This window comes from Dendrobium catenatum, unplaced genomic scaffold (assembly GCF_001605985.2).
Source record: "Dendrobium catenatum unplaced genomic scaffold, ASM160598v2 fragScaff_scaffold_1209, whole genome shotgun sequence".
Taxonomy (NCBI): Eukaryota; Viridiplantae; Streptophyta; class Magnoliopsida; order Asparagales; family Orchidaceae; genus Dendrobium; species Dendrobium catenatum.
Genome location: NW_021319671.1, coordinates 813,908 through 826,976, shown reverse-complemented (window position 1 = coordinate 826,976; position 13,069 = coordinate 813,908). Strand labels below are relative to the sequence as shown.

The following is a 13,069-nucleotide window of genomic DNA, read 5'->3' as shown; positions in this document are numbered from 1 at the left end:
CTGCTTTTGTAGGTACCTAATGCTCTATGATAAGCTTACTTTTTTCTATGATAAGCTTTTTTTTTTTTTTTTTTTTTGAGTAACTAATTTAATCATCTCATGCATGCTATATTGATTTCAATCAATCAATCAATTAGAAAACCTTTGGTCATACATAAGCCTATTTTTTATTTTTCATTTAATTTTAATTAGCATATTGCAATGATAATAGAAGTTTATATATGCCTATTGATTAAATATAAATCATCCATATGTATGCAATTATTATATTTAATATTGATATAGAATTTAATATCTCTTATACAACATGCCATTTTTTTAATTTATTATATATTTTTTATTTTTAATTTTTTATTCGTGTGCACCATGTGAACATGCATTTAAACTAGTGTCTACAAAAATGGTTACAAATGGATATGAAGAAGTAGCTTAATGTGAAGATTTGATCTAGATATGATGTGAAATGGAATGTTTTCAGTTGGGCTATGGAGGTGGGCGTACCAAAACTTAGGGTTGTCAGTATTTGACACGAGCTGAAAATCTGAACAGAAAATTTTTTGTTAGGGTCAACCCGGACCCGAAACTGGTCGGGTTCGATTTGACTCATAAACCCAAAATTTATCCGTTTTGACCCGGAAATCCGATATTGACCCATTTTTTACTCAAAAATTAGAGATTGACCCTTTTTTTGACAAAAAAATAGCAATTTTTTGTCGGCTCTGTGTTATTTGGGTCATGTCGGGTTGACTCGGACCTAAAGCGGGTCGGGTTCGGTTATGGAAAATTGACCCGTTTGAAAAAACATGTTGGGTTTGGGTTGATCCGAATAGTGCGAATCAATTTCGGGTTAGACCCGAACCAGACCTGTAACCCGAAATTGACACCCCTACCAAAACTAGGCCAAGGGAATTTGGTCTGACCTTATTTGCTTCTATACTTTGGGGAATGAGTTTATGATATAAATGTTTTATATGAATTTGATAGGGAGATTTCAAAGATTCTAAGGATTTTAAGAGGAAGCAGATCAAGAGTTCAAGACTAGCGAGGATGACTTGGTTTTGGCTTGTAAGAGGCTTCAAAAATTATTTTTGATGGCTATAATCAAGTGAAGAGAGAAGAAGAAGAGAAGAAGAGAAGAAGGAATATAAAGAAGAAGCTCCTCCTCGACCACCGCCGGAGCTTTTCTCACCGCCTGAAGACGCCGGAACTCTGCTGAATTTTCGGGAAACGCCGGGAATTTGCAGAACTTTGTAATTTTGTGAGAAGTTGAATGTAAACTGATCGTCTTGATTTGTAAAACGGATCAACCTTTGTACTTCAAACAAATACTAGTTGAAATTTACAACTGGACGAGGCCCTGTGGTTTTTTCCCTCTTCCGGGTTTTCCACGTAAAAAACATTGGTGTTCATTGATCATATATATATATACTTGTTGCGTGTTAGAATATACGCGGCGGTAGAGTTTGTAAATTCGCGTCCGAGTGTTGTACGAGTTATATATTATATATATATATCCGTTTGGAGTAATGTGGATTAATATGCTGGCAATCAGCATTCTGTATTTCTGAGTGCGACACAGAATAATGGCCGCTGGCTTTTATGCTCTTATTTTTTTCTTGACTATTTACAATATTTTAATACATTGTTAAATAATTCTAGTAAGTATGAACCTTTTTTTGGTTAATTCACCGCTGTATATTTTTCTATATTATCACTTTTAGAAAACAATATTAATGAAATCCGCTGGAAAAATAAATTATGTATAAATATTTTTATATGAACAAATGCAATTAAAAAATAGATAAAAATTAGGTAGGATGTCCTAACCCATTTAAATAGCATGTATTATAAAAATATATATGATTTCTATATGTCATTTTTACACCATTAATTCTCATGGACTCACCCTCCTGTGCTTTAGGGTGATCTGCTTAGTTAAAATCAGCTTTTCGACTCTCCAAACCCCATAAATAATTGAACAGTTCAATATTTTGGAATCGAACACGACTCAAAAAACTAATTGTGTGAACTCGAATTTGAATTTTTTATGTAGAGTTCATATTGTGTCATTTATTGATGCTCATAATTAGCTTAATTTTGTTGCTTGCATGTAGTAGAAAACTCATTTATATATTATATCACTTGATTATGAAACAATTTTATGAATTGATATACTAAGTTCAAGGAATCATGTCTTTTATTTGGTACAGTTTTCTTACTGCTTTTTGAAACAATTAGTTAATACAAAAATGAAATTTTTTTTAACTAATTAAGGAGCAGTTAGAGAAAGATCGTCCTAAGTCAAAATCCAATAGAATTGTACAACAAGCAAACTAATGAATGATAACATGTTAAGCAGCGGCTGCCATTTTTGTACCATTAATTCTTCTCTTCCTTTCCTTTGAAAGTAAGTGTGCAAAGTGAATCAAGGCTTCTTCATTAGTTCCTCCACCTTTGACAGGCTCATATATCCCAGTCTCTATATTCACCCTCGACACATTCTTCTCAATCAAATTCTCTCCAATCTTCACCAACTCTTCTAAGTTCTCTGTCGTTGAGATGTCCACTGATGATGTGCTCCCCATCAATGTGTCATCCTGTTTAATCACAATTTTAAACAAATTAATCTCTTTCTTAAAACTACTTCACACCAAATATTAGAGCTTCTTCTTCTTCTTATTTTTACCTGAATGCGAAGATAATTGTTCTCTGAATGTAGAGTTTTGAAGAGAATGCAAGTCATGATATCAACCATGTCTGCACTTGCTTGTGAATATATGTCGATGATAGGCGTGCCACCATTGTTATATAGCCATCGAAGCACTCCCCACTTAGCTGCATCTTTTGCATTGTAGTTCTCTTCTGCCTTGGCTGATCCAGTACCAACAGAAAGTACAAGAAACTTGCTGTATTCCACTGGATTTATAGGAAAGTAGTCTTGTCTTTCCAGGAAAATGTTCTTGCTCACAATATTCATGGCAAGCAAAGTCTGTATAAATTCATAAATATATATATATATATATATATATAAATATAAATTTATATAGTTTTATATATTTTTCTTTGAACTGATGAGAAATGAACATACTGGATTATTTGCTGCAAGTCCACCATCAATGAGATTGAAGCTTCGAGTATTGCCATTTGAGTCTTCAGATAAAAATTAACATAAAATTAATTTATCTTTCTTATTGTGTTTCTTTTCTGAAATATGTGACTGTATTTCCTGCAACTTGAGTCTTTTAACCTGCTGCTAATAGGCATAAAAATAAGCTAGTTTTTTGTTGAAAAGAGTTTCAGCAGATTGATAAAATATATGAGAGTGCAAAGCTTAGATACAGTTTTTATGAACAATCTCTTATAATAAAGTCCCAAATGAAGAAATTAAGGTTTAGTTTGGGACAGTTTTCGTACTGCTTCTTAAAGCAGTTTTTAGTTTTTATATTAAAAAGTTGCTTTAAAAAACAGTAAGAAAATCGTCATAAATGAAGCCCAATAAAGTAGTTATGATTCAACTAACCCATTTTGAGGAAAGATCTTAGGCGATTGCTTTAAATAGAAATCTTTGATATCTTTGGCTGAATACATTGGCCGATTACTCTTATTAGGAGCAGTTAGCATTGTGGTCACTAAACCACCAGTGCTTGTTCCAGCAATCACATCAAAATAGTCTGCAAGCCTTGCTTCCTCTCCATCAAGCTCCTGTAATTATAGCCCAACCCCGTCTCTTAATTAATTATACTTCCAAAAAGTTTAAGAAAAGAAAACAGATTAACTCATAATTAAGCAGATCATTAGAGAAAAAAAAATTCATACTTGAAGCTTGGATTCAAGAAAGGCAAGAATGATTCCTGGAATAATTCCTCTCACCCCTCCTCCGTCTATGCTTAGAACTGTAACAAGACTACCTTGAGAGCGAGGAGAGGAGATTTCGAAGTTGCTCGCCATTGTTTCAACGCTATTGATCAGCTTAAGCTTTGGAAATCTTATTCAGTAAAGCTAAGAAGGGCTATAATGAAGCTAATTGAAGAGATTAGCAGATAGTTATAAATCTCTGGCTTTAACTTGTTCTTATTGTGGCAAAGATGATTTGTGTTTTTATAGACTTGTCTACCAAAGGATTTGTACCGGGTAAATCACTAAGAAAGCGTGTCTTAGATGTCTTAGCCAAACACGTGTGATTGAAATTTGAATTAATCGCATGCTAACAGTTTAATTAGTGCTAATTATTTTGTAGAAAATTTGCTTAACTGTGCTTTGAACTTGGCCAAGTCGTTTGTTTGAGAACACAGTCTTTCTGGAAACTATGTGGACTTCGTCCATTATCTTTTTTTCTTTCTTTCTTTCTTTATTTTTTATTTATTTATTTTTTTAAAGCTTAACAACATAGAATATAAATATATGTCGTTGAGATTCAATTAAGGATAACTTTTTTAAAAAATGATCAGCACAGACGGGATCAAATTTTCTCTTAATTACAAAATTAATACCCATTAAAAAAATCATATATTTGTAGGTAGCACGATCAAATTATTAAGAATTTCATAAAAATTAGGCACATAAGGATTAAAATTTTATTATGAATTTTGGATGAATGTAGACCACATGAGATTATTATTATTCATTTGGCCTTGTAATGAAATGAATATAATGTAAAGAAAATGATGGTGATGGCCAGCGACGACAACTTGGAGTGAAAAAGGAATTCATCCAAAACTGAATGAATTTGCAATACATCAAAAATAAACTATGAAGTGAAAAACGAATTCATTAAAATTTTACCATGTATCCCTTTTTCATAAAAAGCCTAAATTTTAAAATCCCCTACTTTTTACTCTAAGATCCTCCCTTTATAGATAGAGAAATTATTTTGTGCGGACATCGGATGGTTCAGAGGCCAATCAGAATGCAGCACGTCACCTAGTACACAACATCGGTACACAAAAAAAATTGATGTGATACATTCTGATTGACGTTTGAACGGCATCCGATTTTCGCACAGAATAATTTTTCTTATAGATAAGGATAGTTGAAAACATGTATATAAAATATTAGTTATAATTTAAAAAATAAAATATTTAGTCAGCCATCAATCGAGGATCTTAATTAAAACAAGGAGAGGAGCCATTCTTGGTCTTGCACGTTTAAAGAATGACAACTAATTAACAATGTAGTTGCTTTCTCGCCTTAACTTAGGCTTTATTTGAGACGACTTTCTTTCTGCTTTTCAAAGCAGCTTTTTATTACAAAATAAAAAAAAAAATTGTACTAAAAAGCTGCTTTAAGAAGCAGGAATAAAGCCGTCCCAAACAAAACCTTAAGCTTGATAAGCATCACTGTTGGTTCAATTCATATTAAATAATTATCATTATTATTTTAATTTATTATTTATTGGCTCATATATTTTATTGGGCTAATTCACATGTTTATATAAAGGATTAAATAACCTTAGCCAAGCTTTATTCATCTTTCAAATTGAATTAAAGAAAATATGGATGTCTAAGTAGGGGTGTAAATGATTTGTCTAGTCGATCGAGTAGTAGCATTATCGAGCTGAGCTCGTTTAGCTCATATGAAACTCAACTTGATCTCAAATGGAGCTCGAGCTCGTTTAATGAACACGAACTTGACTCGATCTGTAAAAACAAGCTTGGGTAATAGCTCTATTACTCAAGTTCACGCATTTCAAGCTCGGCTCGATTGAAAAGCTCGAACTGGACTCGTTTATGAAGCTCAATTTTTTATTATTTAAAAAATTCTTAAGAAAATTGTATATTAAAAGTTTTAAAACTATATTTTAAAATCGAGTAGCTCAGCTTGCTAATGAGCAAAGTTAGAATAAGTTCGAACTCTAACTCATTTAGTAAATGAGCTCAATTACAAGCTCGAGCTCAAACTCGATAAACTAGGCTCACGAGCTCGTTAGAGAGCCAATTTCAAACTTAGTCGACCCACTTACACCCCTACTCATAAGTAACCAAAAAGATTTGTATGTTTCTGATAAAATTGCCAGCTAAGAGTTGTGTTAAGACCGATGGAGCTTCCGTATTGATGAAACTTCAAAGTTCAAATATGTAATTAAAGAAATTTATGTCCTCAGCGACATAAATATTCCTCCATTAAAAAAATACAAAATATATATATTTAAATATAACAAATGTAGGCCTTATTGTAGAATATGAGTGTGGGGCCAGTACAAATCGATTTGCATTTTTATTACTACTCTCTCAAATTTAATTATGTTTTTATTCATTTTAAACTCTTTAATTAATTATTAATAACATAAATCAAAGTCTCTGGCCAAAATATTCTCTCATGAAATCCATAAATAGGAATAGTTTCTAAAGTGAAATTTCATCAATGAAAGAAAAAAAAATGAAATTCATAGAGAATTCCAAATCTTTGTTCTTCGCTTTCAAGAATATTCATCTTGTTATGCATGATGTCAACTTTTGACTAACATCAATGATTGTTGTTTCTCTTGATGCAGCTTGTCAATCGTATATGTCGCCCGTTGTTATTTGTCTAAAGATGTTGATTCCCATCGTTGCTTATTGGTTAATGCTTTGATAGTTAATCAACATTTGTCCAAAACTGATATTTGATGACTAAAAACAACTAATATATAACACTCACCTTCTCGATCGCTTGTTCTCTTCTCTGGCAAGAAGAACCACAAAGCGAATTGCTTGTAATCGCTCAACTTCTACTATTCTTTATTAAACATTGTTGGATGTCTTCCAATGAACGAAGTTTGACATTTGTGATCCATCAATGTTTAACATCCAACTTCTCGCATGCACGACCACTCTCATATGAATATAATGACCAATTTGAGTGTCTATTTTTACTTGATTGCTAAAGTTTATCTTTAGTCACATCTGATGCTTGCTAATAATAAACATACAACATTTGTATGCTATTGATATTTAATACTTAACTTTAAAGTTGTATAATCTTCTCTCATATTAATATAAAAATCAAGATGGTTTCTCACTATTCTCTCATTTCATATGCTCATTGTCACTAGATGCTTGCCAATGATTGTAATCCATTAACAATTCATCTATTTTCTTGATTGTATGATCTCCCTTCATATCTAAAGAATCATTAAGTTAGCACACATAAACACTAACTTTTGATATTCCACATCGACTACATGTCGTCGGCCAGCTTATGTTTTTTATCAACATACAATGTTTGTCAACCACTGACTTTACATACATGTATTTTTTTTGTGCTTTTGAAAGGAAAAAAAATCATTCATAAAGGGAAGGATACAAATAAGTCCTACAAAGGGCAAAGTCAAAAATACATAGCTAAAGCAAAAGAGATACATGAATCAATAATGAAGGAAAAAGCCATTCACGCTTAGTCATTGTGTAATTAAAGAAATTTATGTCCTCAGCGACATAAATATTCCTCCATTAAAAAATACAAATTATATATATTTAAATATAACAAATGTAGGCCTTATTGTAGAATATGAGGGTGGGGCCAGTACAAATCGATTTGCATTTTTATTACTACTCTCTCAAATTTAATTATGCTTTTATTCATTTTATCAACTCTTTAATTAATTATTAATAACTTAAATCAAATTCTCTGACCAAAATATTCTCTCATGAAATTCATAAATAGGAATAGTTTCTACCTATTTAAAGTGAAATTTCATCAATGAAAGAAAAAAAAAATGAAATTCATAGAGAATTCCAAATCTTTGTTCTTCTCTTCGCTTTCAATATTCATCTTGTTATGCATGATGTCAACTTTTGACTAACATCAATGATTGTTGTTTCTCTTGATGCAGCTTGTCAATCGTATATGCATGTCGCTCGTTGTAATTTGTCTAAAGATGTTGATTCCCATCGTTGCCTATTGGTTAATACTTGTCATTGATAGTTAATCAACATTTGTCCAAAATTGATATTTGATGACTACAACCACAAAGCGAACTGCTTGTAATCACTCAACTTCTAATATTCTTTATAAAACATTGTTGGATGTCTGCCAACGAAAGAAGTTTGACATTTGTGATCCATCAATGTTTAACATCCAACTTCTCGCATGCACGACCACTCTCATATGAATAGAATGACCAATGTGAGTGTCTATTTTTACTTGATTGCTAAAGTTTATCTTCAGTCATTCATCTAATGCTTGCTAATAACAAACATACAACATTTGTATGCTATTGATATTTAATAATTAACTTTAAAGTTGTATAATCTTCTCTCATATTAATATAAAAATCAAGATGGTTTCTCACTATTATCTCATTTCATATGCTCATTGTCACTAGATGCTTGCCAATGATTGTAATCCATTAACAATTCATCTATTTTCTTGATTGTATGATCTCCCTTCATATCTAAAGAATCATTAAGTTAGCACACATAAACACTAACTTTTGATATTCCACATCGACTACATGTCGTCGGCCAGCTTATGTTTTTTATCAACATACAATGTTTGTCAACCACTGACTTTACATACATGTATTTTTTTTGTGCTTTTGAAAGGAAAAAAAATCATTCATAAAGGGAAGGATACAAATAAGTCCTACAAAGGGCAAAGTCAAAAATACATAGCTAAAGCAAAAGAGATACATGAATCAATAATGAAGGAAAAAGCAATTCGAGCTCAGTCATTGGCAAAGACGCTTTATGCAACCACCTAGTAGCTAGGCAAATACCATCCATAGGAGGAATTAAATAATAATCCACACCGATGAAATAGACAAATTAAATCTCATAACCCAAAAAACCACAAATCATAACAAAAAGAAGTACCACCAAAGGTTGTCAACAAGCCGCGGTCGACCAGGTGGTGAGCAAAAAGTGGCCACATCATTGCCCTGGTCATAAAGAAAACGTAGGACAAATCAAAAAAAAAAAAAGACAAGCAAACATAAATACTTATGCATTGATATATAAACATATATAAATGTTAAGATATGTGTGTCAATCTCTTTTTATTTCATCATGCCTTGAGCTAAAATCCTCCACCCTCCCATAATTGGTTATCAAGTTTAATGTGTGTCGGATTGTCAGGATGCTAATTAAACCATATATAAGTGCAACCCACATATTGAAGATCCATTAAACAATTATAAAAAATCATGGTATTAAAATCTACTAAAGAACTTTGAGAGAGAGCCGTGCCCTCGAATTTTTCAGATTTGACATGATAGCAGTTAAAATCCCCCATAAGTATTCAATGAACATCTTGAGGTGGAGCAATCTGTGTAATATGAGACTAAAGATCTTTTCTTTCAACACAGTTATTAGAGGCATAAATAATAGTGAGTTGGAATGGTGGGAAGGAGGCAACCTTGATAGAGCCTGAAATAAGCTGAGTAATGTGAACAGGGAGAGAATTTATCTTACTGAGATTCCATTTAACCCATTATGCCCTGAAGTAGATTGACCAAAATTGTTACAGCTATTTTCATTGAAAAAATAGAGAGTGAGATATTTTGAAAAGGGATTATGGTGAGAGGCAAAATGAATCATATTCTCCAATATACAAAGCATATACATTTTAAATAACTCGGACAGTAATTTGCAACACAAGACTTTACCAGGCCGATTATACCCCCTGATATTCCTTGTCATAATGGACGATAATAACATCAAGAAACAGAGGGAGGTGGGGGCTTTTTGGCATGCTTTCCCCTAACAGATTTTTTGGTCATGACAAGGTTAAAATTTTGTTGAACAATTTCCTGGGCCTTATGGGATTTTGTAACCAATTCATCACAAACAGAAGAGTCAGGAGGTTTACTTAGCTCTGACTGTGTTTGGAGAACTTCAAACTTGTTTGGTGATAAGACACCAGGGGGCGAAGTCACAATTTAACTTTGAGAAGCACTTGTTGAAGAAGAAGTATCCCCAACCGTGGGAGAATTGAGGTTAGGGACAATATTGTGCTTAGTATCATGAGCACCAAAGTTGACAAGGGGAAAATTAATTACTAAATCAGAGGATGGATTTATGAGAGGTTGCTGAGGTGAAGGGGAGTGGGGTTGATAGTGAAAAGGCTGACCAATGGAATTGGTGATAATTGCTTATTGCGGGTTGGTAGATGGGTGGCGAGGGTTTGTGACTGATGTGGCGAGATTCCTAATGGGTGATGCATGTGTGTGGCTACTGGTTGAATTGGTTTTTCAAACATGCACAATAGAGGGATGTCGACTTCTAGGATTACGACTAAAACTTCTGCCTCTAGGTGGACTAGCCATTGGAGCAGAGGTGGGTGGGTGACCGTACTCTTATGTTTGAGGTTTGGAGGGACATAAATAAGTATAATAAACAAGAGACTTACAATGCTCACATGGAGTAGGTCTCCATTCGTATTGAACCTTCAATCCGATAACATCTTTGTCAAGAGAGACCAATATTTCCTCCGAATAAGTCGCCTTACTATCCACAAGCACACCCACTTTTGCAAAAGTAAGTCGAGTCTTTTAAGTTGTAAGAGTGTCGACGGCAAGGGGCACCCCTACCTTACTCTCAATTATTGAGATCCCCTCTGAATTCCAACAAGCCAGTGGAAGATCGTGGATTTTTATCCAAATAGGAACTGATGTGAAGTTTTCTCTCTTAGGCTTAAACTTAGGATATCATTTTTGAAGTACAAAAGACTTTCCAAGGAGGGACCAAACACCTCTAGACCATGCCATGTCCAAATCTTTGAAGCAGGAAAACCTAAACAGAAAAAACCATCGTTGAGAGATAAAAACTTAAGCGAACCTTTGAGTGATAAAGTTAAACAGTTAAATAGTGATATTAAGTTGGTGGTCTGTCCTCACTCTTCTATGATCAAGTCTCACTTTGATGAGTTACACAATCAACAAATGGATTGTATGGGGAAGATTCATGCTGATCTGAATGATCCTATCCTTAATGCATCTATGAAATATATTAATCACAAACTATCTGAATTCTCTAGGATTCTTGCTTCCTAGATTATTCAAAGAGCAAAAGTTAAATGGCTTAAACATGGTGAGGAAGATCTTAAGTTTTAATATGCAAAAATAAGAAGCAAAAAGGGTATCATCAAGGCGGCTGTGAACTTGCTTGCCACCTCTCCCAACTCTGACATAAATGATGTGATTAATTCTATCATTCAACACTTTCAAGCAATATACAATCCTATTCCTCCTTCCAACTTGGATGTTGGCTTGTTTCCCATTGGTGTTGCTTTTCCTGCTAACTACACCACTCACATCACTCAATTTGTCTCGTAAGAGGAGATTAGAAAGGTGATCTTTTTGGGGTCATCCTCCTCAACTCTGGGTTGGGACGGATTTAACTTTCACTATTATAAATATGGATGAAATATTATTAGTCCTATGATTTGTAAAACGGTGAGATCATTTTTCTCTAAAGGGTATCTTCCTAGTGGTGTTAAAGCGACGACACTTGCCCTTATCCCTAAAAACAAAAATGACGTGTCTTTCTCTGATTTTAGGCTTATAGCTATGTGTAACACTCTTTACAAAATTATAGCCAATGTTATTTCCAATAGAATTAAGCCTATCATGCCTAGGATAATTAACCGGGATTTATTAAGTCTAGGATGTCTACAAACAACATCTTACTTACTAATGAAGTTCTTACCCTAGCTCACAAAAGGGATACACGTAAAGCTTTTTACATTGTACCTAGGGAATTTTTGATTGCTAGACAAATTTAGAAAGGATTCCCTAATATTTTTGTGAGTTGTATTAAAGTTTGTATAACTGATGTGAACTTCTTTATTGTGATTAATGGTGCTCTCGAGGGCTATTTCTCTTCTTCTACCAGCTTAAGGAAAGGATGCCCCCTCATACCTTATCTTTTTTGTTTGGTCATGGATGCTTCTCTACTCTATTAGATGAATGAGGCTTCAAAGGGATCTCTTTGGATTGGTACACTCTCTCACACCTTCTATATGCAACCGATGTGCTTGTTTTTGGTGAAGCTACTATAGAGAATTGTAACAAATTGACAAGCATCCTAAATTCTTTTGTAAATGCCACTGACCTTCATGTTAACTTAGACAAAAGCTCTGTCATGCTGCCTAGGAACTTGACTAATTAGGAAGCTATTTGTCAAGCGCTTTCAATTCACATTATCAGTCCAAAGATTTCTTACTTGGGGATTCCATTGTCCTTTAATAGATTAAAAGTAGTAGATTGTATGCCTCCAATCCGAGCAACGATGGCTCGTGTACAAGTTCTCAGTGCAAAAGGAGTCCGGCCAAATCCCGCAAAGCCGCCGAAAAGAAAAAAAAAAGAGAAAGACTTGAAAAAAAAGAGTAGAAGCAAAGACCAGTCTTCTATCTTTTGCTGGCCGTTTGCAATTTCTGAAATACACCATTTTGAACTCTATTGTTTATTGGATATATGAAGTTATTTTACCAAAAACTATAATTAAATTCTTCAAGAAAGCTTGCTCTAAGTTCCTATTTTTTGGGGATTCGATTGCTAGTAAAAAAACTCATATGGTTTCATGGGATACGGTGTGCAAGCCTAAGCAAATGGGGGTTTGGGCCCGCCTTCATTGCATGCTATCCAATTTTCTTTCAACTGTTTATTTATACTCATGATGTACAACACAGACTCTCCACTATCTTCTTGGCTTACTAATATATATACCTCTCCATGGCGTCCCGCCCCATGCTATGCTTCAAATGTTTGGGAAGCTGTGTGTAACATAGCTATTGCTGCTAAGGCTAATATTCTCTTTAGATTACTCCCCATGCACCATCTCTGTGCAATGGGACCACTGGTATCATAATTGCAAGTTAGAGGAATCATCTGAAGGGCACTTATTGCTCAATGCCACAAATTATGGTGCTCATCTTAGGAATTTCATTTCGGGAAGGTTATGGGCTCTTCCTGATCATATGTCCCCTTCTTTTTGCAATGATATTAATGAGATCCCAATTCTAGAAAGCATAAACTCTTGTTTAATTTAGGGGAACTAGAACAACATCTAATTTAAAAATTATGTTAATGAGTATTACTCTTATTTGTCAAGGTGCATTTGGTATAATCTGGTTTGACATTCCAAGCATGCAT

The 13,069-nt window shown here is 33.8% G+C and overlaps 1 protein-coding gene across 1 annotated transcript; it reads right to left on the bottom strand.

The window, feature by feature from the left end:
• Window positions 1-2,351: 2,351 nt before the first annotated feature.
• On the bottom strand, window positions 2,352-3,948 carry LOC110101601 (patatin-like protein 3). The gene is made up of 5 exons (XM_020829568.1): window positions 3,817-3,948; window positions 3,521-3,702; window positions 3,089-3,161; window positions 2,687-2,989; window positions 2,352-2,597 (listed from the first exon to the last, which is right to left on the bottom strand). Exons 1-5 carry the CDS (start codon window positions 3,946-3,948, stop codon window positions 2,352-2,354), a joined length of 936 nt encoding a protein of 311 aa, XP_020685227.1.
• Between the last annotated feature and the right edge of the window lie 9,121 nt (window positions 3,949-13,069).